The 26,286-nt window shown below is 25.0% G+C and overlaps 3 protein-coding genes across 5 annotated transcripts; 1 reads left to right on the plus strand and 2 right to left on the minus strand.

The window, feature by feature from the left end:
* Positions 1 to 18: 18 nt before the first annotated feature.
* On the minus strand, positions 19 to 9,980 carry LOC126908798 (inositol polyphosphate-5-phosphatase A-like). The gene is made up of 7 exons (XM_050691095.1): positions 9,382 to 9,980; positions 2,631 to 2,672; positions 2,224 to 2,324; positions 1,919 to 2,006; positions 627 to 690; positions 331 to 434; positions 19 to 245 (listed from the first exon to the last, which is right to left on the minus strand). The coding sequence occupies exons 1-7, from the start codon at positions 9,448 to 9,450 to the stop codon at positions 66 to 68; spliced, it is 648 nt and encodes a 215-aa protein (XP_050547052.1). The 5' UTR covers positions 9,451 to 9,980; the 3' UTR covers positions 19 to 65.
* Positions 9,981 to 10,210: 230 nt separating this feature from the next.
* LOC126908797 (epsilon-sarcoglycan-like) lies at positions 10,211 to 16,369 on the plus strand. 3 transcript variants are annotated; one of them, XM_050691093.1, is made up of 7 exons: positions 10,211 to 10,355; positions 11,177 to 11,426; positions 11,862 to 12,007; positions 13,844 to 13,922; positions 14,024 to 14,225; positions 15,841 to 16,015; positions 16,071 to 16,369. In XM_050691093.1, exons 2-7 carry the CDS (start codon positions 11,252 to 11,254, stop codon positions 16,182 to 16,184), a joined length of 891 nt encoding a protein of 296 aa, XP_050547050.1. In that variant the 5' UTR covers positions 10,211 to 10,355; positions 11,177 to 11,251; the 3' UTR covers positions 16,185 to 16,369. The 3 variants fall into 3 exon arrangements, with proteins under 3 accessions (XP_050547050.1, XP_050547048.1, XP_050547051.1); XM_050691091.1 differs by having other exon boundaries at positions 10,215 to 10,351; XM_050691094.1 differs by lacking the exon at positions 10,211 to 10,355 and adding an exon at positions 11,090 to 11,106.
* A 173-nt stretch (positions 16,370 to 16,542) lies between these two features.
* LOC126908796 (uncharacterized) lies at positions 16,543 to 24,891 on the minus strand. The gene is made up of 10 exons (XM_050691090.1): positions 24,723 to 24,891; positions 22,332 to 22,652; positions 21,147 to 21,679; positions 20,854 to 21,076; positions 20,649 to 20,761; positions 20,078 to 20,358; positions 19,135 to 19,331; positions 18,321 to 19,093; positions 18,065 to 18,255; positions 16,543 to 17,174 (listed from the first exon to the last, which is right to left on the minus strand). Exons 1-10 carry the CDS (start codon positions 24,733 to 24,735, stop codon positions 17,012 to 17,014), a joined length of 2,808 nt encoding a protein of 935 aa, XP_050547047.1. The 5' UTR covers positions 24,736 to 24,891; the 3' UTR covers positions 16,543 to 17,011.
* Positions 24,892 to 26,286: the final 1,395 nt, after the last annotated feature.

Genomic DNA, 26,286 nt, shown 5'->3' on the forward strand with positions numbered 1-26,286 from the left:
ACAAGTCTATACTAACACGAAAATGATTTTGCACCTTTATTATCATATTTTTGACACCTCGAACTTTATACAAAATATAACAAATTTAAAGAAATAGTAGTTTTATGATTATTGGTTCGAAAACTTACAGATTCCATTGCAGTGAAATTCGATGCATCGTGAAACAAATGAATATTAACAAGATCAAAGGTAGATCCATTAAGTTTCCATCTAGTTCTCAAAAACCCCTTACGAGACCATTTGCACTATCATATAAAAACTTATAAAACTTATTTTTTATAGTTAAATAAAAAAAATTAAATATAAATGTAAAATACTATGTTATTTCACCTCTGGAAAAAACTCTTGAGGGAATTTTGATTTTTCCTTGGTGGACACATCTTCAATACTTCCAGAGTAAACATTAGTCTCAGTTATGGGTATAAACTGTAAGTCTAAAGTCAATTAAAAAAAAAAAAAAAAGTATTTCATTTAAAATAAATAACTAAAAAACATTAATTAGTAAAAATTTAGTTCCAAATTTCATTATATAAATTTTGACACAAAAACCCATACATTTGTAAACTANTATAAATTTTGACACAAAAACCCATACATTTGTAAACTAAATTTAAAGAAACAATTACCTTTGAAATCCCATAACAATACATCATTTATTGATTTATGTATAAAATACATATTACCAAGAGCCTGAAAAAAATTTTGTCTGATTAACAATACACATTAAAAATATCATGTATTATATGATAATTTTCTAATTGACATATTCATTAATTTATGATTAATTCTTACGGCTTTTTTAAGAAAAAATCAAAAACCCCGACCAGATCGGTAAGAAAAATTGGTTAATATTTTCTAACATTTTTAGATTAACTAACCTATATAAGAAATGTATATTTTTTTTTATTTCGCAAAAAAATTAATGTTTATCGATTTTTTTCATTTAAAAGTAGAAGACAAATACAAGACATATTCTTATTTGTGTTATGATTAAATTACTTAATAAAACAGACAATTGAATATGTAAATATTAAATCCAGGTGTATTTTCAAAAACCCCGACGTTTTAATTCTGTGACCCGTTAAAAAATATTATTCTTTTTTCGGTTCATTCAAAGAAAATTTAAAAACTCAGTTCTGTCCAAGACTGATACGAATAATAATAAGCCCTCCAAATATTTATTAAACATTCTAGTTCATTGTTTCATATTATATTCGGCTTATTTATTGGTTAATCCCAGTCATTATTTAAATGTTGAAAAAACCCTTACACAATAATATTGATGTTATATTTGTACAATATGCTTGCTGTAATTATTTAAAAAAACATAATCATTACTGAAGTGGAAATTTCCAATAAAAATATATAATCCTTCATTATTTATTTTTTAAATAATTTTGCTCTTTTCCAATTTTTAATAAATCCTAACCTAGATAGTAATTTTAAAAAATAATGTAAAAAAATTCTTTTAACATTATGTGTTATAGTTGCATTATAAAAACAATATTTCAAAAAAAAAATGTGTATCAGGGAAGATTTATTTTATCTTTCAATTCAACTTATAACAAATCAAATATTTACACCATAAACTAACAACTTTACAAAGAGGTTATAGACGGGTTTGAGTTAAATTTTATATAAGTAAAACTATTCAACCATATAAAAATTATAAACATTTTTTCGTAAAAATAATTTATCTAGTATTACAGACATTCGAGAGACATTAGTATTTGAAAAAAGTATAAATGAGTAAAGAAATTAATGCATAATATAATTTTTTTACTAATGAAAAATATGATAAATACAATGATTTATTTATATTTGAGGCTATGAAGTTAAAAGTAAAAACATCGAACTGAATGAAAGTTCGGAAGCCGAAAATAAAAATATACCGTAACAATTATATTTGGCTAGTTACTGTAAAGTTTTCTGCCGAAGTAAATTCTTCATCCAAAAAGACTTGCGCTCGATTGAAGATCCTCAGTTCTTTGCTATTCATTAGAAGACTAAAAAATTAAATATGAAAAATTGATAAATATTCTATTTAAAGAATTTTAACAATTTAGCACGATATTTTAGGTTTATAATTAATTAATTAAAACACGAATAAAAAGTACATCTGATATTTTTATTAAAAATAAAGAAGTATAAACCTATCTTTTATTTTTTTTTGTTATTTTATCATCCTAACTTGTTCAAATAATATTTTAAAAGTGTTAATACCTAACGAAAAATTTAACATGTTTCATGCTTTCTTCATAATTTTTTCCTCCAACTTCTTGACAATGAAGTGCAATAAAATAGGGATCCAATCTTGTAACGGTCTAAAAAAGCAAATCTATAATTAATCTATATAATAATAATAACAAAACACTACAAATAAAATCAAAAGTTTTAAAAACAATTTTTAAGTGAATAATACTACAAAAAATATCTAAAAAGTGAAATAGTAGGTGTTTCATCTTGATATGTTATGTTAAATAACTTAAGTTAAATGAAATATTTTTTAATTATTTTTTACCGTCAATTAAAAAGCTGTGAAGGTATTTTTGATTTAATTGTTATACTTTTAAATTAAATGTATAATATTTACTTTTTTAAGTTAAATTAGTAAAAAATAAAGTACTCACATTCAAAAATTCTTCGGTCCACGTTTTCAACATGACACTTGGCTGAAATAGAAATGTATATATTTTAAATAAGAATATTTTATCATTAGAATAAATCAATGTTTAGATTAAACTTGTATGGAAACATTTTTTTTGTTAAACAACAAAAACAAGGTCATGAAATCATATATGTTGTAACATTCCCCTTAAAATAATTCTGTGTGCGTTATTACTCTTAACTCGATGAGATAACATTAAAACAACACATAATGGTTTCCCGAAAATTAACTGTAATTTCAAGAAAGTTATAAAAATTTGTATCTTTAGATCTATACATATAAAGTAGTTGTTCATTGTTCATGTTATCCAAATTACGTTAAAATATAATATATTTTTACATTTTAGACATATTATCTCTATCGATAAAAAAAGTGTTATAATAATCAATGATCAGTGGCATATTTAGAAATTTATTATTGGAAGTAGAGACCAGATAATTGTTAAAAGGTAGAATAGTGGGTAAGTTTAACCCTCTATTACTATAGCAATGGATAACTTTATATCATAATTTTATGTCGATGGAATTGAAACATAGGCGTAAAGTGAGGAGGCTATGGGGGCTTAGATCCTCAGTTTACAATTTAACCTCCCAGAAAATTAATAAAATAATATTCATTGTTATATAAAAAAATATTGTAGGGTAAAAAATGTAATTTAGCCCCACCTTAAAAATTTGACTACCATACGGCTATGAATGTGAGAGTCAAGAACTCAAGAATCACTGTAAATACGATATTGTCTGAAATTTTAAATTCTTTAGACAAATTAATTTTAAAACCAATCTTACTAAAAAGATTTATGTTTTAGGTCATACTGGAATTTAAATTTAAAACCTTATTTAAATTTCTCCAGTAGAAAAGTACACTAATCCATGGATTTAGATATAATTATTTATGGTAGGATGGGCTAAGGAAAGAACCTCCCTATAGTTTTTATTATTATTATTAAATTGTTATTATACGAGGTGTGTTCAGAAAATAACAGAAATTTTTGTATTTTGAAAAAAATATTTATTTATTTGTCTACATTAATGTTGTCGCCTTCATTAGATATTATTCACTTGTGCCAACGCTTCTTCCAATCTTCGAAACATTTTTCTAACTCGATCTTTGGGATAACCTTCAGCTTATTCAGCGATGCGCTTTTAATGTCATCTATGCTTGTAAAACGATGACTCTTTGACAAATATGGAGGATGAAGCATCGTTACAGTAATGTTTTTGGCCAAAAATTCACGAACAAGTAATGAAGTGTGAACAGGTGCAATATTGTGGTGTAAAAGCCATGAATGTTTTGCCATAAATCTGGGAATTTTTTTCGAATTGCTTCACGCAAACGGCGTCGAATTTGTAAGTAGTACTCCTTATTGACCTCGTGGCAAGAATTCATGATGCACAATGCCATTAAAATCAAAGAACACAGTGAGCTAACCTTTATGTTCGATCGCACTTGTCAAGCCATTTTCGGTCTTAGCGATCCAGAATGTTTCTTCTGAGATAATTGAGCCTTAGTATCATAAACCGATGTTTCGTCACCTGTTATAACATGTTTCAGTAATTCTGCATCATTGTTAACATCAAGTAAAATTAAAACTATATTAAAAATATTATTAATATAGTTTTAATTTTACTTAATTAACTAGCCACAAGTGATCAATTTTTATTATATTTTTTTTATTATATTGTTAACATCATTAAGTAACTCCTGAACAATTTCTATTCGTTGCTATTTTTATTCAAAATTCAACAATTTTAAAACAAATTTTGCTGTTATACGTTTCATACGGAAAACATTTGAAAAAATTTCATGGCATGAGCCAATGGATATTCCAATATAATCAGCGATTTCTTNTGGCATGAGCCAATTGATATTCCAATATAATCAGCGATTTCTTTGATTGTAATTCGGCAATCGTTTATAATCATTTCTTTTAATTTTTCCACATTTTCGTCGGTTGTTGATGTGCTGGGCCATCCATCCGTCATCTTCAACGTCTTGATGGCTATGATAGAAACGCTTATACCACTCGTAAACCCCTGTTTTACTCATGGCAGACTCACCACAGGCCTTTGTTAACATTTCACACACTTTATTTCATTTTTTACGCAAAATTTGTTATAATTTCTTTGATCCATTTTTTTTAACAAATGAAAATCCCCGAGCTCATAAAAATACGTCTAACCTTGCGGCTGCCGTTGACAAAGTAAAAAATGAATCCAGCTGAAAATTGAATCATACTTTAGGGACATGTGTACCAACATTGTAAAAAATTTTTTGTTGATATTTTGACTCATAAAACTCACGAAATTTAAAAGTTCCCGTTATTTTCTTAACACATCTTGTATTATTATAATTTATTACAATAATTTTAAAACATTTTTAATTATTAAAAAATAAAAAACAATAATGTTCACTATTAAAATAAGTGATTATCCCCACCCAATCACACAAATAAACAAACCATCGCTTAAGCACTATGGTGACAATCAAGTATAGATAATTATTCATATTTGAATACCATTATTTAATCGGATCTTCATAGTTAATTGTTATATTATGGCATACGCCAGATATTGAGGTAATAGGTTATCTTAATATCGTACCAGATGTATGCTTATTGAAATAAAATCTAAGAATATACTCGTACTGTAAAAAATTGTAACGTATCAAACTAAAAATATAAGCAATTAATAAAAACATATTTTCTGCGTAAAATTTCAAAAAATTGTTTTATACTAGTCTATAATACATAGCAGCTAATATAATTAAATTTGAATTTATTATTTGTGGTTAATATTATTTTAAATATATTTTGTATTTAAAATAAAGTTAATTCAATGACAATATAGTTTTTATTATCTTTGGAACATATTATAATGATTCCATAAATTATAGTTATTTATAAATGATCATCTAAATAAGTGTTTGGATTAATTATGCAATAAAGATGTAATTTTATAATTTAAAAAATAAATTAAATTAAATTGATTTTCGAGTGCAGAAAAAGTAGAAATTAATTTTTATATTACAAAATTTGGACCTACTTTTTTTTTTTAACAGACAGATATTTTTTGAGAAAAAAATAATATTAGATAATAGTAATATAATAATATATCTCACTTTGAAGTTAATTCATTGAAAAATATACAGTTTATGCCTTGAAAAATGAATGCACAAATGTACGATTTGTTTTTTACGAAAATATGTTTTGATCGTAAAAATTTTTTTAAACTATTATAATAATTAAAACTTAAAAAAAAAACAATAATAATAATAAAATAAATTAAAAAAGTTGATTTATTTTCCGTTATCATTAGATTATAGCCTTGGAATGAGAAACCTTACTAGTTATTGTACAACAATAAGAAGTTCCCTGAAACAGTTATATAATAATACATTTTAAAAAGTTTACCAAGAAAATAAAAATCAATATGAGTCAACCTGTAGCCAAACCAAGGGAGGAGTTTAGTTAATGAATAACCATATAATTATATTAAACGTATTTTAGTTTATAAAAGTAAAAAAAAAACATTTTATAATAAAAAACATCAAAAAAATAATCCGTAGAATAATTTTAATTAATGGATCATTATATCAAAATAAAATATTAATATGTTTTTTTAATGGAAGTGGACAACAAGGCTTAAAACTATACTTATGTATATTAAAAAAAAAAAATTTGTATTCTAACAAAATATTCATCAAGGTGCGAATTTAATTTAAATTTTCAGCTCTTTTACAGCGAGTTTTATATAATTTACTGCTATCATAGTTGGGCAAGTATAATTTGCTCATCTTATGCTGTAAAGAGAATAAGTAAAAAATGTTCAACTTTATAAGTTTTTATAATTGTGTAGCCAATGCTTAAAAATTATCTAATATTATTACATTTTCATAATTTATGATTTAGTGTTAATCATACAAACAGATTTACTGGTAGAAATATAAGTTTATAATATAATCATTGACTCTCGTGTTTCACAATACACTAGATTCTATAGATATAATACACAAAATTCTAGAGACAAAAAAATTGTTTAATCTAATTTTCCGTGAATTTTTAAACTAATAAAAACATATAATGAATTCACCAGCAATTAGCTTTTATTATCATAAAACCACTTAATAAAAAAAGGCGATCATTNCAATTAGCTTTTATTATCATAAAAACACTTAATAAAAAAAGGCGATCATTTTATCGTTCCTTCTAGGAATTTAACCTGAAATGGAAATATGTAATTTAAAATTAAACTTTTACATAATTATTTTCACTCGCGTAAAGTTATTTATTACTGTTAAATATAGTATTATGTATAGTATTACTGTTGACTGGAAGAATTATTAAGATTTATAAAAACTGGTTATTTTTTAACTAATCAAAACTAACTCTTCCAAAATTTTGCTCTAATAAAAACTTATTAAAATAATAACTGTACATTTTATACAAAAAATTTTTATTATGGTAAAACTTTTAACTTACTAATCAAATATATAGATTGGTAATAAAATTTAAAAAAGAAACAAATATGAAACAATAAAAATTTCAACATTATTTTTAATCTAGAATTTTAAAAGATAAAAATACTTTAAAATACAGAGAGGAGTAAAAAGTTGATAGCCTTGTGCTCATGAAATATTATTGTAAAGGACAATTTTATGTTGAATAATAATTTTTATAATAACAAAATTGTATAGCCTCTAGTTTGGAAACTTTTCAATATGTTAATGTAGTTAAACTAATAATTTGTTTTATTCTAACAGAATAATATTTTTTAATAAATAATTTTATTGATTATTTACATTTACAAATCAAATATACAATTAATAAAACAATACAGATAAAAATCTCAAAATGTACCTGGTACCACTGTAATATCATTTAATGAATATTTTTTTTTATTATTTTTAACTAAATTTTTCCTATGAATATTCAATATTATTTTTATTTTGTTTTCTTTTACAACCTTGCATTCTCTTTCAGTGTAAGGTGACACATTCAGTCACTGCATTAGTGCTGATGTTTAGCTAAACAATTTGCAATTAGTTCTCAGGTGGGTAACCATACGGGAACATTTACAATAACACAACCTTGCCCCTATACTGTTTTCTTCAGCCCTAATGGGATTATATTAGATTACAGAGGTGGTCCAAAAAATTGCATCAAATTGATGAGGTAGAACCACCCTAAAATAGTAGAAACCTTGTTTTTCCTTCCAACTATTTGAAGGAGTCAGTTCTTACTGATCCTTACCTTCTATAGTATTTTGAGTTTCCTTAACTACTACACATAATATGTGTGGAAATAGAGATAATGATTGATATATTAAACCAGTCTTTCAATTTTATTTTTACTGTGTTCAAACAGGTTTTTTAAACTCATTTTATTCTATTCCTTTAGTTTAAATTAAATACATTTTATACCTAGTTTGAATTTTTAGTCAAAAATATTATAACTAAATTTGAACTTTGAAATGTACAGAATTTTACAGTATTCACAAGTAATTTTATTTTAAGCCATAATGGACTTTTATTAAAATAGTACACATAGTACTAAAATCCAATACATTTTTAAATAAATTATAAAACACAAAAAATTAACACTTGTATTTAGATTTTAAAAAGTAAAGTGTTCAGAAGAAACACCTTAAGATAAAAAAAAGTATTAAATTAAATTAAAAAAATTAACTTCTCAAAACCAAAATTATTTGGAAAGAACCTAATACATTGCCTAATTAATAACATAAATAAAATTTATTGGATTTTTACCATTTAAAAAGTTTTATTTTTTTTTTTATATAAATAAAAGTATTAGAAGTATTTTTTAATATTTTCTATTCATTTATGATCGCTACTTCATACTAATTTTTTTAAATATTCCACAATATTATTTATTTTATTAATGGGTTAGTATTATTAAGTACTCACACAAATAGGTAATGTGGTTGACTGAAGACAACCCTACTCATAGACNTTAAACTCATTTTATTCTATTCCTTTAGTTTAAATTAAATACATTTTATACCTAGCTTGAGTTTTTAGTCAAAAATATTATAACTAAATTTGAACTTTGAAATGTACAGAATTTTACAGAATTCACAAGTAATTTTATTTTAAGCCATAATGGACTTTTATTAAAATAGTACACATAGTACTAAAATTCAATACATTTTTAAATAAATTATAAAACACAAAAAATTAACACTTGTATTTAGATTTTAAAAAGTAAAGTGTTCAGAAGAAACACCTTAAAATAAAAAAAATATTAAATTAAATAAAAAAATTAACTTAACAAAACCAAAATTATTTGGAAAGAACCTAATACAGTGCCTAATTAATAACATAAATAAAATTCATTGGATTTTTACCCTTTAAAAAGTTTTATTTTTTTTTTTATATAAATAAAAGTATTAGTAGTATTTTTTAATATTTTCTATTCATTTATGATCGCTACTTCATACTAACTTTTTTAAATATTCCATAATATTATTTATTTTATTAATGGGTTAGTATTATTAAGTATTCACACAAATAGGTAAAGTGGTTGACTGAAGACAACCCTACTCATAAACATATTTCACTTTATTATTAACAATTACTTTTCAAAATTATTGTGGCAAAATAATAAGTTAAATGTTTGTTTAAAAAATTTACAAAAATAAAATTGTATGATTCTATTTTATATAAAAATAATATATACTTAATAAAATACTTACATTTTCAAATATTGAACCAATATTAGCTGTTACTAAAAGAACTCTGGTGGTAGATGTAGAAATAGCCATTTCAAAAAGCTGAGTTTTAATTTTTAAGTCTTAAGGCAATTTTGATTATTGTAAATAGATTAAAGCAGCAAGATGTTAGAATTGCTGGTCAATGTAAAGTTTATCCATAATTTTTTTAAACAGAACCCAATATTAATGTGGAGATAAATGTATTGAAACAATATTTCATTAAACAAATAAAGGTTTGTTTATATAACATAATTAAACAGAATAACACCGTAAAATTAACTGTAAAACTTAACGAAAATATTAAAAACAGTATGTGAATTGAATATGTATCAATATATTATAACTACCATATGATACTATACACTTCAATATGTTGGAAAATTCACTAAATGAGAATGATTCACTTCAACTAGTTTTGGACTAAAACATGATCTTTAATTACAATAATTATACTTGTTCACTATACATAATTCACTTGGGCTTTACGTTGTGCTGCTGTACGTAAGTATATAAACACTAACGACGATACTATATTATTATTGATAAGACTTAAAAGAAGACACGCCCACACATGCTGACGTCAATGTGTCTACTCTTCCTGGCAATGAATACTTTAAAACGGTTTGGTAATAATCATTAACGATATGTGTATCAAAATATAGGAATATTGTGTTATTATTAATATTATGAAATATTATAATTCATAATTTCACTGCACATGTAGAGTTATTCAATAAAAGTCTAATTAATGATTATAATAATCCTCAACGTTTAACTGATAGAATTGCTAGGGCTTTAAAATTGGAATAAAGCCATTTAAATAAATATTTGAGTAAAGTACTTGTATCCTTATTATAGCCTATAGAAATAGACTAACTACTATACTATGACGGTTATAGTAGTCGAGTGTCGACCTGCTGATCAAACAGAGTCCAGCAATGACAACAGCATTGTCAGTGAGCTTTTTTTAGATATTTTTATTATTTTGTTTCTTATGTTCGTGTGATCGAAATAAATACTTTCAAAACTAAAAAATTATTCGTTAATGGACACTAATGTATTTTTTTCTTTTGTTTATTGTAAATACCAAATATGTTCATCAGAAAATAATGATATATTACCTATCGTATATATTATTTAAATTTTTATTTTTAGCGACATCCTTATTTGAATAAGGAAGTTTTTTAATAATCCCTACTTATTTTCACAGAAAAAGTTAATTTTGCGCTTAAAAAGATTTTTAAGTAGTAATTTTGGTTATAACTTATATTGTTATATGGTTATAACAATGCGTGTCTACTAGTGTGTCTGTAGTACTATAAATTTACCTGCAAAATGTACAAAATCCAAATATTTAGTTTGTATATTATATACAAACTAAATCTCTATATTATATAGATTATATAAAATAAAAAAATATTTGGGTTGCAGAGTGATAAATGTAATATCCATCCTTAAAAATAATTTACATAACAATAAATATTATTTTTTGCGAGTGACAAGAGAGGGAAAGAGAATATTATTAATAACTAATCAAAATAAATTTTTAAAACTAATATGTAATTTTTTAAGAGCTTCTAGACATTTATTGATGTAAAAATTGAAAACTGTCGTTCCCGTCCTAAAAACTCAGCTTTGCCACTAATTATCACAGAATTAATAATCATCAATGAACTAAAATCTTAATATTCTAAACTATAAGAAAATGTATTTTGTTATTCACAAATCTTTTTTGATTAAACATATATTTGAATCTTTAACAAAAATTATTTTACAGATCCACAATCATTTTACTGGGTGATAATGACGCTTTCTATATTTAATGTGTTATATTTGAACACAAACAACAAAAATGAATACATCAAAAATCAATATATATAATATATTTGGAATTTCTCTATGGTTTATAATGGCAATAATTATTAATTACACAATGATAACTAAATCGTCTGACATAGAAAAAAATATAAACGAAACTGAAGTATTTTATTATGAAATTCAACCGGAACTTTTTAATTGGACAAATGGTAAGTCTAGCCTTGACTAAAGTCATGATAAAAAATAATATTAATATTTGTAAATGTTGAATATTTAAGATATTACTTAGGGGCAGATCCAAAATTTTTTCAAGAGAAGAGTGTAAACAATTTCTAGACGTCAAAATTAATTTTTAGGCAATTTTATAATTATAAAGGCTGTTATTATTAGGCGATGATAGTTCAAGGAGAAAGCGCACACCCCTTGTATTTACCTCTGGATCCGTCACTTATATTACTTAATATTTGAGCATATATACAAAGTGGCGGATTTTCAATATTTTTCTGGACGAGGTCCTAAAGAATAAAATTTAATCCACATATTAAATATTATTTAATATAACACTTAAGAATTTAAAAATATTGGTTTCGGGGGCTCTAGATCTCCTTACTTACTGTATGTACATAATAATTTTATATTTGTAGGAATTGATGGTAATATGTTTAATTACACACCTTCATTACAAAATTATCCAGATTTACCATATTGGATACATTATAAATTTAATGAAAAAAATAAATTCGGATATATTTATGGTACTCCACCTATTTCATCTGAAAATCAAATCAAGGTAATTACAAGAATCTAAACAATGACTTTTTTAAAATGGGTGAAAGTATTAGATCCTAATATAAAGTGGAGGATTTTCAAAATTTTTTGTAATTCCCCTAAAGATTGTTAAAATTAAACAATGTTTAAGAAATATTAGAATTTGTTAACGATATCGATATCGCCGACTGTTTTCATTTTTCCTACAATATCGATTATCTTTGAAATATCGCAATAATCAAAAATACATTTTTAATAAAAAAATTGTTTGAATTTTATTTATGAAAATAAAAAAATGGCTTTCAGTTGTGACAAAGAAATAAAAAAATATAAACTGCACTTATAATCTTTTTTTATCATTATTATTTAAAATCAAAACACTGAAACTATAATACTATTATTCATTTAATATAACCAATATAATATATTGGTTATATTAAATGGATGAAATTATATTATAATTATTATGTCTTTTAACAAAAAAAAAAACTTATTTCTTCATAATAAAAAGTAATTTGAAAATATTTGATTATTGTTGTGAGATATATCTATTGTCTAGATATTTTTTATACTAATATCATTATCGGATTTGGTTGGTATACTATAGTCTCATTTTTATAACATTGGTAACTTAACGGTATTCTTGAAAATAAAAAAAATGGTGAAAACATTTAGATATAACATTTAATTTTTGAATATAATTTTTTTTTTTGATATCGATTTATTTTTTCATATGAAATCAATATATTGTAATATTGGGAACAATTGTTTTTTCTATATTGTAATATAATATCGCTGAAATTTGGTACGATATCGATTTCCGGAAATATATCATTGACGAACTTTAAAAAATATTTTTTTTCTTATATTATCACTTGGCTTAAAAGCTTATAGTTTATGAACCGCAATAATGAATATACATAAGAGGAACCCTGGGCAATTGCTGAGTAAGATGGGCTTGTTTGACACAGCTACTTACGCTTCAATATTTAAAGCGGTGTGCCAAACTACTAAATTAAAGTTTTTAGGTAAACCTAATTCAAACCTTAAGTAAAAATTATAGAACGGGTTCTTGAAATAATTAGACTAAACTTGAACTTGAACCATATAATACTTGAGTGTAATCCTATTCAGCGATATATTTACTGTGGAAGTTCAGATAACTTTAAAAAAGTAGAGTAGTAGGAGTGTTATTCGTTGTATATCCTAAACGCGATTTTATATCAATGGTAGGTTATAAAATACAGTGGCGTATTTAGAGGAAGGGATACTTCTTCCCCTATTGAAGAACCATTGCAAACATCAAAATTTTAACACCTAATTTTATATAATTAATTTATAAACTCCTACATTTTGTGTTACTATTAATGAACTCCTATAATTAATTTTTAAAAGTTCCATTTGATAACCTACAACATGTTTTAAATTGACCATAAGATTTTGTAGAGTTTGTGTGATTTTTTTAAATATTATATATACTTAATGCTCAAAATTGTTTCCAAAGAATGTTTAACTAATTAATAAGCTTATACATTAATTTAGAATTATGTCAACAAGTTGCGAAGACTTTTAATGTACTAAAATGAAAATTATACAGAGTGTTCAGCAAGTAAGGAAACATTGTAAGGTCAATTGTTACAAACAATAAAAACAATAGAAACCCGTTCTTTACTTACTGAACATTAAATAATTTTCATTTTAGTACATTAAAGGTCTTCGCAACTTATTGATGTAATTTCAAATTAATACATAAGCTTATATATTTTAAAGTCATATACCTTCTAATTTAAGTTAAAAAGTAAAAGTATTTTGCTTGTTTGAAACTCTTCTTAATATAAAAAATGTATACAATTTTTAGTTAGATATCGTTGGATTAAACAGAATGACATATCAAGTGTTGAAAAAAGTTATTCAATTATATATTAAAAAAAAAGAAGGTAAATAAAAATATTTTTACATCACTATGTGCCCAATTTTCTTAAGTAAATGAACAATTATTAAATAACTTATTAATATTATATAAAACCATTTGTTTTAGAGTTAGCAAAATATGAGGTTCAAATTAAGATAAATAACTTAAACATTGAAGACATGTTTGAACAAGGACGGATAAAATCCTTGTTAGATATTTTCAGACAACATTTATGGCGCGAAAGCGAATTTAATGTATATATGACAAAATTGGCTTCGACAAGAGAACTTGGACAACGAGTGCCATTAGATCCTAAAGATCAAGAAGGGTATTATATATTATTTTTGTATTTGATTAGGTTTGAATTAAGATTACTTTGCCACAACATTTAATTTATAGGGTAAAGANCTTGTCACAATATTTAATTTATAGGGTAAAGATTTAATTATTCTGAAAAACTTCGAAAATGCGATAAAAACTTTTAAAATTGATAAATATTTTAAGAAGCACTTTAAATATTGTATAAAATAAAGCAATAGGACCAGATGAAGTGAAAGTAGGAGTATGGAAAATATTCAGCGGTGTTGGCATAAGGTAGTTGAAGGAACTATTAAATAAAATTTTATTAGAAGGAAAAATCCTAAATTAATAGAGAAATAGTATTGTGGTGCCCATATTTAAAGGTAAAGGTGACATACAGGATTGTGGAAACTATAGAGGCATAAAACTTATGAGCATAGTATGAAAATTTGGGAAAAGGTAATAGATAAGAGAGTAAGAAATGAGACATCGGTATCTAAAAACCAGTTTGAATTTATGTCTGGTAATTCAACAATGGAACCATTATCTTGTGTGAGGTAACTAAGTTAAAAAGTTTAGGCGAAAGAAAAATAAGTTGTGTATGTCATTTATAGATTTAGAAAAAGCATATGATAGAGTACCTAGAGAGGTTTTAAAGTAGGCATTAATGAAAAAAGGAGTCCCGAAAAGGTACTTTAATATAATAGAAGATATGTATGATGGCACTTGCAGCAGGGTAAAAAGCGTAAGAGGAGTAACAGAAGGTTTTAGAGTAAGAGTAGGAGTGCACCAAGGTATTGCATTAAGCCCTTAATTACTTTCTATAGTGATGGATGAAATTACTAGAGAAATACAAGATGTGCCGTGGTGCATGTTATTCGCTGACTATATATTGTTAATAGGAGAAAATAGGGTAGAAATTAATCAAAGGCTAGAGGTGAAGAGATAAGCTCTTGAAGAAAAGGGTTTAAGAATAAGTAGGAGTAAAACAGAGTATACAGTTTGACCCCTAACCCTTTCCTAAAATTGTCTAAATATTCCATAGGTTTAATAAATGTTTAAAAATTCCAGACAAAATCATAAAAATTCTCTGACCATTTAAGGTGTAATAAATATATAAGAAAAACAACATTTTAACAACATATAACAAAATATTATAACGTCTCCTGGCTTTCTAAAGTTTTCCAGACTTCTGGGAACAATGAAATGTATTGAAATTTAAACCTAACTTGAGATGAGTGAAAAGTTATTAACTGAAGCAATTCTAGAATAAAGTATATATTTTTTTGATTATTTGCTTTTAAAAATGAGCATTTTGCAAATTTAAAATTATGTTTATAAGTTAACTGTACATTAAAAATTATGGAGCGTGTAAATAATTTTTAGTACATCCATGGGCTACACTATATTGCAATTGTTGAACATAAAATGTATCCTAGTTGATAACCGTATGATATATTTGACTATCATTTTATTTTAAAATTTATTTAGTTGAAATATAAGTTATTTCAATTATAAAATTTTAACATAATTTTTCAATGAATAATAGTTATTCACAATAATAACCAGTGTTTTTATATTATTTATAAACAAAAAATAATGAATATTTAAGAAATAGTAAAGTTAAAACTTAAAATTTTTAGAGTTGTTGTCTTTATTGGAAGTGCAACTAATTTTTCATCAACACTTTATGAATTGGAAAAAGAAATCAGTCCCTTACACAAACTAATAAAATGCCCCAAAGATTTCAAAAGAACAAGTGTCGAGAGATATTTTCGAAATAATAATTTTAATTTGGATTGGTGTAGTTTCAGACTAGTAATTATACATAATATTGCCTTTCTCATATGTTATAAGTCTAAAATTCTTTTAGGTAATACTTTCAAGAAACAATTATATCAAGTCAGTAAGCAATGAAAATTTTAAAACCCTAAAAAATTATGAGGAAAATATTTGGGAACTGATGGAACCATTACATAATTTATGAATTTAACTGGACAGCAAATAATAAGTCTTCAATTTCATTTTGTTTTTAAGTTTAATTTTTATGTTACTTGTTATATTAACAATGGTTTGCATTTTAAAATGGTATATAAGCAAAAATAATACATTTTAAATGATATTAGAAAAATTGTTAGTTTTCTGTAATTAAACTGTAGCTTATTTCTCATAATAAATCTTTTCATATTTTAAATATAAAAATCTTAGAAGACTTATTATACTTATTTTTACTATTNTATAAAAATCTTAGATGACTTATTATACTTATTTTTACTATTCATACAATACACTTATCTAAATTTAATTGTATGAATAATTAAAGTTAAAAAAAAAAAACTCAACAATTGTAAAGGTAAATGTTTAATTTTAAATAAGATATGTCATTAACATTAAGATTAGAAATAAATTAAGGCCCAAATAGACAAATATTCTTAGAAGTTAAGATGATAAATTTTAAAACAATACAATTTTTTAAGTTAATGTAACAGTCACATAGTTAAACACTTTTTCAAAAAATGTCAAAATACAATATTATTTTAATACTTCAGGTATTTAGATAAATTTTCTATGCAATTAACTAATTAAATCAACATTTAGAGCTTAAAAAAGAAAAAACCAAATAAAAAATAAAAGTAAGCATGTTGAAGATAGAAGATTAAATTGTTAAATTATTCATTAAGATAAATTTTTCTTATTTAAAAATTAAAAAGAATGAAGTAAAGAGTATTTAAGAAATTTACCAATAAAGGTGTTTAGTATTATACTAAGAATTTTAACAATTAGCATTCAGTATTATACTAAGAATTTTAACAATTAACATTCAGTAACAATGAGAGTCTGAGTTTGAGCAGTTTCAACACCATTGGGTTTAATGCGTACATTTTGCAATGATCCAATAACATTGTCCTTGTTTAAATCTTCAGAGTTGTTATAACGTAAATATGCAAAACCCCTTGGGCCTCTCCAAGTAATATGTCTGTAAATGAAATTTAATATATACAAAATATTAATTTATTTTGAAATCAAAAAAACTCCAAAAATACAAAATTGAGTTAGATTCAATTTTTATTTTTCGAGTATAAATGTATTATTTGTGTTGATATCATTCAAATATCATTGTTCTATAGTTATTCAGTTTCAAATAAGATAATGTGTTACACACAGAAACCAGTCAATGAATGATATTTGACAACTTTCTGTGTTAAACATGACAGGAAATTTTATTCAGCTGATTGAATAGTTTGTTATTTTACACAAAAGCATATTTACAAAAACACCTAGATTAAAACATTTTAAACCCTGAAAATGAAGCAATTAGGCATAGGAAGAAAATAATTTTCTTGTGTAAAATACTTTAGAATAAATTTAGATACTTCAGTGACTTTACATTTAAAATATGAAGTACCATCTAACTTTTTAGTGTTTTTTAATTATCTCATAATCAGACATTTTAAACTTAACAAATTTCTGAAATAATCAATTTAAGTAGTAAACAATTTTCAACTTTATATTTAGTTTATTAAAAGTATTAAACATAATATAAATATGTATTTATCATAATTGTTATTATATAATATTGAAGGTTTAAGGATATTCAGGTGCAAAAAAAGAATTCATATCTAAAATGTCCTTTGTGTTTCTTTGATGAAATAGCTTAAAATTAACTTAGAAGTATTAAAAATCAATTATTTTATATAAACCTTTTTATCACAAGCAAATTTGCAAATAATACAAATTTATAAATTTAAATGATATTATTTAGAGTGATATTAAAGATAATATTCTTTTAAAATTAAGTAATTGTTTTATATACTAACAGTTCTTAAAATATAAGAATTAATAAAAATAAATTAAGAAAACACTCACAATGGCTTTACACCACGTTCCATCAAAGCAGCTTTTAAATCACGTACTCTAACATTGTTGGCAATATTTCCTACTTTAAGTACAAATTCATCTCCATTATTAATTCTAGAGTAGTTTGACCTTTCATTAGAATTATAGTACCCAATGCGGTTATTATTGTAACGGGGTCTAGATTCTCGGTAATCTCTATGCTATAGTTTGAATAAAAATTTAAATAATATTACTTGAAAATATAAATAAATTATTGATATCATACTTCATCATTTGTTTGAGGAGACATTCCATTTCGGTAATGTGGTGGTCTAAAAACTCTCGAGTTGGTAAAACCTTCTTGCCGAATAACACTACCTTTAGAAAAACTGTTACGACGAGAAATAGAACCATCATAAAAGCTATTTTGACGAGACATATGATCATTAGAAAAACTATTATGCCGTACAATTGGATTGTTGCTGTTTTGACGAGATATTGTTGTATTGTAACTATTTTGGCGAATCATTGGTCCACTGAAATATCTAGTATTACGAACTACAGGCCCATTTGTGTATCTGTTTTGAGGAAAACCATTTGATCTATTAGACATATCACGTCTAGGGACTCTAGAATTATTTCTAGGCTGACGTTCTTGAGAATAAGCATCACGGCGTGAATAATAATGCTTTGGACTTTGAACATATTCACGATGAGCTTTTCGGCTTAACGACATATCACGACTATAATCCTGACGATCAACATAATCATATTTAGCAGAACGTGAAGTACTTCGTGATTTATGCTTGTTGTTTCCTTTAGTTTTTGGAATTGACTGATAGTTAGCTTGTTTTTCATCATCTACAACATTACGTCGACGTGGCTTTTGACGAGATCTACGTTTTCCTTTAATAGGTGTTGTAGTAGAAGGGGAATCTTCTGGTAAACCATTTGAGTTTTTAGAATCATTTTCAGGAGAACCATTTTTGGCAGATTCTGATTTAGTTCTACGTTTATTATTCTTTTTTGAAGAACGGCGATCTTTTTCATTATTATTTTGTCTCACAATGGANTTTTTGAAGAGCGGCGATCTTTTTCATTATTATTTTGTCTCACAATGGAACTGCTACGATTCGGTTGACTTGAAGTTGACTTAGTACGTTTCCGATTAGTTCTAGAGTCCTTAGTAGAAGCTGATCGTTGTCTTGAGATAGATCGATGCTTAGACACTTCAGAGTCTTTAAAAACAGAATCATTAGTTTCAGAACGTACAGAATATGATCGTCGGTGACGATAACTAAAAAAAAAAATAAAGCATTATTTAAAATATTTGGATTAACAAAAAGTTTAAAATCTTTTTCTTCTTATTTTTCCTGGTATTAGTTCCAACTACTTGGGGTCGGCCACCCTTATCCTAAACTTCCACTTTATACGATCTCCCACATCAGCTGTTTTCATAATGCATTCAATTACATTTTTCCATCAATTTTTTGGGTTTTCTCTACCTCTTCTTCCTTCAACATTNCTTCCATCAATTTTTTGGTTTTTCTCTACCTCTTCTTCCTTCAACATTCATTTCCATAACTGTTCTTACAGCTTCTGATTCCTCTCTCCTCATAACATGACCAAACCATCGAAGTATATTTTCTCTCATCTTATCTACAATTGACAATACACCTATACTCCCTCTTATAAGTTCTTTCCTTATACTATCTTCTCTAGTCACTCCACTCATCTATCTAAGCATTCACATTCTCTGCTCTACTTTCTTGTCAACCGCTCAACACTTTGAACCATACATCATAACCGATTTCACTAGTCTTATAGAATTTACCTTTCAACCTCATTGGAATTCTTTTATCGCATAACACATTAGACGTTTTTCTCCTCTTTAACTACCCGCACTTAATCCTGTGTCTTACATCTTTATCAATACAACAGCTCTTTTACACAACTGATCCTAAATACTTAGATACAAATAGTTTAAAATATAATTATTAAATTTTACAATTACAGGACAATAATTATTATTAGATTCAATACCTTTTTGTTTTTTTGAATGTTTTAGGCGATGGAGGTATTTCTTCAGGATCACTATCAACTTCTTTGAGTGTGCAGTCAATATTGCTATCAGCTTCTTGTCTGGTACGCAAAAGTTGTAATGGAGGCATTTCCAATAAACGACGTTTGGATATATATTTCCAAAATATATCCTTTGGGCGATCAAGACGATTTTCAACACGAATTATTTCATTGGGAGTTATTATGATGTCAACAGGTACATCGTATGGCATAAAAATATCAGCTGGAAGTTCGTCAAATACCTAAAAAAAATAAAAAATTATTAATATATAACAAACACAACTTGTGATTTTTAAATTGATTAAATTTTAGTCTTTTTAAATAGCCTTAACTGTTACTTATACTAATTTTATGCAATTTATAATTAATAAATTTCAAGACATAATAAATTAATTTAAAAATCAAAAACATTTCTCAGACACCCTATAAATGTAATCGAGATATTTTTATTGTTAAACCATTTTAAATTATATTAGCACCTATATTATAATTATAAGGAAATTATGTATAATACATAAACATATTTAGTCACCTGTGCATCATGAACAACTGTAACAATTACAGTATTTTCTGACACCATATTCATAGAATTTAATATAACAAACTCTAAATCACAGAAACCATTACCAATACCAATCCTACGACCTATAAAACAAAAATTGTCAAAATTCAAGTTTTAATTTGATTTTATAAAATTATTATTGAGTATATATATTATGGATGTAACTAAATTATACCTTTCTTATCAACAGCAACAGATCCTAAAACAATCATGTCAATATGAGGAACATCTTCATTTTTTTGATCAAGAGTTATTAGTTTATTTCCCCATTTTCGTAACCCTTTTTGTGTGCTAGCTGAACGTAACATTTTAGCTGAAGGTTCAGCAAATGGTAAAGAAACACATTGCAACAATCCTTCTTTTAAACGAAGTAATGGAACCAACAGTCTTTTACCCCACTAAAAATAGTAAAATAGCATTTAAAATCAAAAAATAAAATAGGAAGTTTAATTTTTAAATAATTCCTACACTTAAAGTCAAGAAACGTGCGGTTTCTTGAGCTTTATCAGGAGTAACTTGTATAGTTTTGGCTTTCTTGAAATCTTCCAACTTTTCTAATGACTGTGTAACATTGATACATCCTTTAAAATTAGGAATACGATTGAAACAAGGTTTGGGAAAGACAACCAATGAATTTTCTTCCAAAAACTCCCAAACTTTTTGACGAATTTCTTTTTTAGTTTTTAATTCCATAATAATACTATTATCAATTCGTTGGGGTTTGGTAGGTTCATCGCTTATAGTTTTTTTAGTTTCTTTTTCATCATGGATATCATTTCTTTTATTAATTTCTGGTACTTCTTCACCAGGAGCCAGTCGATCTTTCAATTCATTTGAGCTATTTTCAGTTACAGATTCATTCTGTTTGTTAGCAAGTTGTTCATATTCTAAATTAGATTCCACAGAATTGTTAGACACTTTATCTTTTCTGACATCATTAGTCTGTTCTGACTGTGTGTTTTGATCTGAAGATTCTTTAGAATTTTCAACTTTTGATGAATCTAAAAAAAAAAAAAAAAACCTAATTATCTCAGATTTTTTAATAATTTATTTAATTTAATAATCATACAAGTATTGTCTGACCAACACATTATAGAATCAGTTTTTTCAACAAAACCTTATAAACTCTTTAAATTAACTAATTAAATATAAAAATATAAGTAAATATTAATAATGTTTGCTTGAAATTGAAAATACTTTTTTGCTATCATGCCATTATTAAGTACTCATAAGACTTAATAAAGAGGTGATAAATTTCCCCAGAATATAAATACTGTGTATTTTTTCTTTTAGAATAATAGAGAATAATTTTTTAAGTATACCTCTTCAAAACAAAAGCCTAACTGTAGTTATTAATACAACAATAATATTATTATATTAATCCTAAAGAAGAAAATACTTAGATACACCTGGAAAGAAGGAAGCAAAAAATTGTATTACAAATAGCCTCCTTAAACATTTTTTTTAATGAAGGTAACTATTAAAAGGAAAATAAGTACTTAGAAATTGTATTTAATTATTAACATTTTTTCCTATGTACCCTTTAATAATTGTAAGGTAATAACATAATTGGAAGAGTATTATCTCATTTAGAATATAATATATATGATTAGCATACATGTTTTACTTTAATATTACTAAGTAATTACTTACTAAGAGCATTTGGAATAGCAGGAGGTGATTTTGTAACAGGGCTTTTAGGGCTTAATGATTTACCACGAGTTGATTGAGCAAGTCTTTCAGTAATAGAAAGAGATTTTGTGGGACTTGATTTTGGAGAAGATGGAGATCTTCCAGTTTTTGAAGGGCTTGGAGAAGTACCATCATGTTTTGGATTCTCATCACCTGTTTTCAAGCTCTTAGGAGAGCCAATTGATATCTTAGTTTGACTCATTTTTTTGTTGTCCAAAATAACTAGTTTTGGGCTTGGAGGACTATCCGATTGTATACCTTCAGGTGCAATTCGCTGTATTTCTACAAACATAAATATTATATTTTTTTCATAAATAATTAATATAAACTATAAAATATTTATTTGTATTTAATAGATAGTAAACACTAATAAAACAGAATAATTTTCACTTATAAGCTCTTTTACTATTTTACTCATAGATTAGATAAAATTTATCAAATATATTCAAAAATTCTAATTTTAAATTTAATTCAATTTTAATATTTATACACATAAAAAATATTTTGAAAATACTGTAGCCATAAAAGTTAAACCTTCATAAGTTTAAGACACAAACAATTAGGCTTCTTTTAAAGAACAACAAATAATTAGTATTTGAATTTTATTTATTTATATTTACTAGAGAAAACATGAATATAAATAAATAAAATCTTGCATTGTTAATTAGATAAAAATTAAGGTTAGTCCTTTCCAATAATATAAAAAAAAAATTGTAATGTGAAATTTGTTTGATTTTATTAAAACATTAAAACTATTTATACAAAGGGCTTCTGCATAACCTGACCATACAAAATTTTAAAGAAAAAAAAACTTATTAGTTTCATATAAAAACACAGCAAAAAAAAGACATTTCTTTTTTTTCTGTAACTATGTCACACATATTTAGAGAGTTTTTTATTGCACTTAAATTAAACTAATTTGAGCAACCATTTCCAAGAAAATTAAAAAAAAAAATGTTTTTATTTTAAACAAGATATATGCAAGATAAATATCAAGATATCAAAATAAATAAAACTAATGTATAAATTTAGTCAAAATAATTGCAGCAATTCACACTCTAACATTTGAGTAGTAATTTAACTCAATATAATATAAGATTATACATTTTAAAAGTGTTTTTCTATTTCTATTTAAATTTTTTAACTGTAACAACTGTGTACAAAAATAGAATTTGTAAAATAAAATAGCACTAAAATATTTAAAATCTTAATATTTTAGTCAATTTTTAGCCAATTAATAAATGCTTGATAAACAAAACCTAATTATATAAATATTGAGCTGATAAGTTAAGGGGTTTTCCTAGGTATATGAAAATAACTTTTTGTTTTAAAAAAAAAATTCATCATTATTAATGTATGTTAAAATTTATAACATTTTTTTTTAAAAATTCAATTAAAAAAAAATTATCACCATAATCGATTGTTAAAATAAATGATTTTTTAAACTTTTATTATTTTATAATTAAGTTGTTTCTTAACAATTATATGTAAATTTATGATAATTTAAACAAAATTTTATAAATGAAGATATTTTTAAAAACCTTTAATTAAAAACAAAAAATATATTCATAAATTCGGTGCTTCCCAATTGGTATAATAAAAGAAAAAAATATATATGATTAAATTAGAAAATTAGTTATATCGAGAAATAGCATTAAAATATTCAAATAGATGAGAATTTCCTACTAAATTTATTTAACTAATATTTAATTAAATCATGGAAGAAATTAAATAAACAAAACAATTAAAAAATCATTCACTTTAGTCTCAAAGCAGCTAATTTTTTTAATTATTTATAATAAAATTAGCAATTCTGTATCAAATATAGGGAAATCATTAATCATACACGTTATTTTCTTTTAAATGCTTCACAAAAATTTTAAAGAACGAAAAATTAGTTTGAATAAAATAATGTTTAAACTAAAATAAAATGATCAAAAGGACTTTTTCTTTTAAATAACAATAATAATTTATATAAAAAAAAAAATTATTTAATAATAAAATATCTATAACCTACCGATGACTGATGGTTTAACGGTTAAATGCCCATAAAAAGACAAAAAAATAAAGACTACACTAAGCGCGTTTAAAAAAAGTCGTCGGGGCGCACGCCGCTAACTTGCATTCGATCCGGTCGGTATTGTTCGATGGAATAAATTCAGGATATGGTTTATCCAACAGCTATTTACTAAGAAAGGTCTAACAAACATGGACGTCACCAACAAAAGCAAAGTAGTGGTGGTGGAGGTAAACTTTTAATAGCGGTTACGGAGGCCATCAACAAAAACAAAAGGTGGGAGGAATGTATGTATGATCACTAAAATAATAAAATGTATCAAAATGAATACTTACGGGGATTGCCCATGTTGTCTTCGAAAGTGATGAAGAGTAATCAAACGCAAATAGGCAATATTGCCGTTAAGAAATACAGATCAGAAAACGGCTAACGTCGGATATTGTTCCGTTATGGTTGTCTGATAGTGAGTGAATTGAAGTGAAGACTCTTGAAAAGTAAAAAGTTTCTTCTATATTCAAAGAATGCTAATGTGTCTTAAGTAAGATAAGCGATAATAACGGCCAATGGTTTATACGTGATACGTGACGATCACAAATTGTGTTACAATATTCAATTGCGTTAGGAGCATTCATTATCCATTAATCCAAATAAAATTCCCTGATTCAATCTATTTTTAGAACTATTGTAATAAATCCCAATTGACTGCTAAATATTTAAGTATAGAACAACAGTAATCAGTAAACCACAATAATTGTTAAATAATAACATAATTATTATGTTATGGTGTAATAAAATTGATCTAACTTGATCATGCAAATACAATATCATTGAATTTATCTTCTAGTCATACGTTAATCACAAAAGTATTGTCAACAATTATAGTATATACATGCATGTATGTATTAAATACTTTCAACATTTCAAAAAAATAAAGACAGGGTACTTTAAAGTATTTTTATTCTATTCGGATTATGTTATAGTTGTAATTTTATCTTTTATCTTATTTATAACAAAATTTTTAATTTTTACAAAAGATTAATATTTGTCTAGAATTTCATATTGTATAGGTAAATATACCTGTGTAATATTTACAAAAAATACATTAGAAATAACTTAATTTTATGAATAGCAGTTAACTTTTCCTAGATTAAAAAGCTGACAATTATAAATTTGTATTTACATCAAAATACGCACTCTATTTATGAAATGATAATTTAAACACAGAAATACTTGTTTATAAATAAAATGTACGCTACGTTATTAAACTTTTAATTTTTTTGAACATATTTAAGTATTGAAGTTTATTAGTCAAATAAGAATTACTAAATTTTATTTAACTATAAATGCTTAATTGTGTTAGTTTATTATTATCCATTTTTTTTATTTATTAGAACGTTTAAAATGATTTATTAACTTTTACCTTAGAATTTATTTAATGTTATTTGTTTTCAAAAAGTTAATTAACATTAGTTAAGTTTGATTTAAATTTATATGTTCTTTACAGACCAAACCCCTTATCTGTGGTCTAACAAAAGATTGTTTGATAACAATACGATTATTTTTACTGAAAATGTTATTATAGTTGGAATTATAATATTGACTAAAACTTACGGACAAGTCATGATGAGCATCTCTCAATGACACATTTATTCTATAGCGTGATAAAATTTTTGAATAGGGGTCATAGGTAATTTTTTATAATAAAAATAGGCACAAGTGAAGAAACCTTTATAAGCATAAGTCTTAGGAAGGTATGAAATAAAAAAAAACCCAGCACAGTGGAGTCGCGGCATAGTGGAGATGTTGCATAGTTGGGTCCAGTATAGATTTAATCTGACAGTGATTAAAATCACTATCATAAGAAACGCTTCGATGCAAATCAGTAGATAGTGTTTAATT

The sequence above is a fragment of the Daktulosphaira vitifoliae genome, unplaced genomic scaffold (genome assembly GCF_025091365.1).
Source record: "Daktulosphaira vitifoliae isolate Bord-2020 unplaced genomic scaffold, ASM2509136v1 Scaffold_10, whole genome shotgun sequence".
Lineage (NCBI taxonomy): Eukaryota > Metazoa > Arthropoda > Insecta > Hemiptera > Phylloxeridae > Daktulosphaira > Daktulosphaira vitifoliae.

What these genes read in the sequence shown, in the direction of transcription:
- LOC126908798 (XM_050691095.1), bottom strand. Translation starts at nt 9,450, where the DNA reads ATGGCTATTTCTACATCTACCACCAGAGTTCTTTTAGTAACAGCTAAT. An exon ending in CTTCGGCAGAAAACTTTACA is followed by an intron (nt 691 to 1,918) that starts GTAACTAGCCAA and finishes AATTTTTTTCAG; the next exon opens with GCTCTTGGTAATATGTATTT. An exon ending in ATTGTTATGGGATTTCAAAG is followed by an intron (nt 435 to 626) that starts GTAATTGTTTCT and finishes AATTGACTTTAG; the next exon opens with ACTTACAGTTTATACCCATA.
- LOC126908797 (XM_050691093.1), top strand. Translation starts at nt 11,252, where the DNA reads ATGAATACATCAAAAATCAATATATATAATATATTTGGAATTTCTCTA. An exon ending in ACTTTTTAATTGGACAAATG is followed by an intron (nt 11,427 to 11,861) that starts GTAAGTCTAGCC and finishes TTATATTTGTAG; the next exon opens with GAATTGATGGTAATATGTTT. An exon ending in GATCCTAAAGATCAAGAAGG is followed by an intron (nt 14,226 to 15,840) that starts GTATTATATATT and finishes TAAAATTTTTAG; the next exon opens with AGTTGTTGTCTTTATTGGAA.
- LOC126908796 (XM_050691090.1), bottom strand. An exon ending in TGCTATTCCAAATGCTCTTA is followed by an intron (nt 21,680 to 22,331) that starts GTAAGTAATTAC and finishes TTTTTTTTTTAG; the next exon opens with ATTCATCAAAAGTTGAAAAT. An exon ending in CAGTTGTTCATGATGCACAG is followed by an intron (nt 20,359 to 20,648) that starts GTGACTAAATAT and finishes TATTTTTTTTAG; the next exon opens with GTATTTGACGAACTTCCAGC.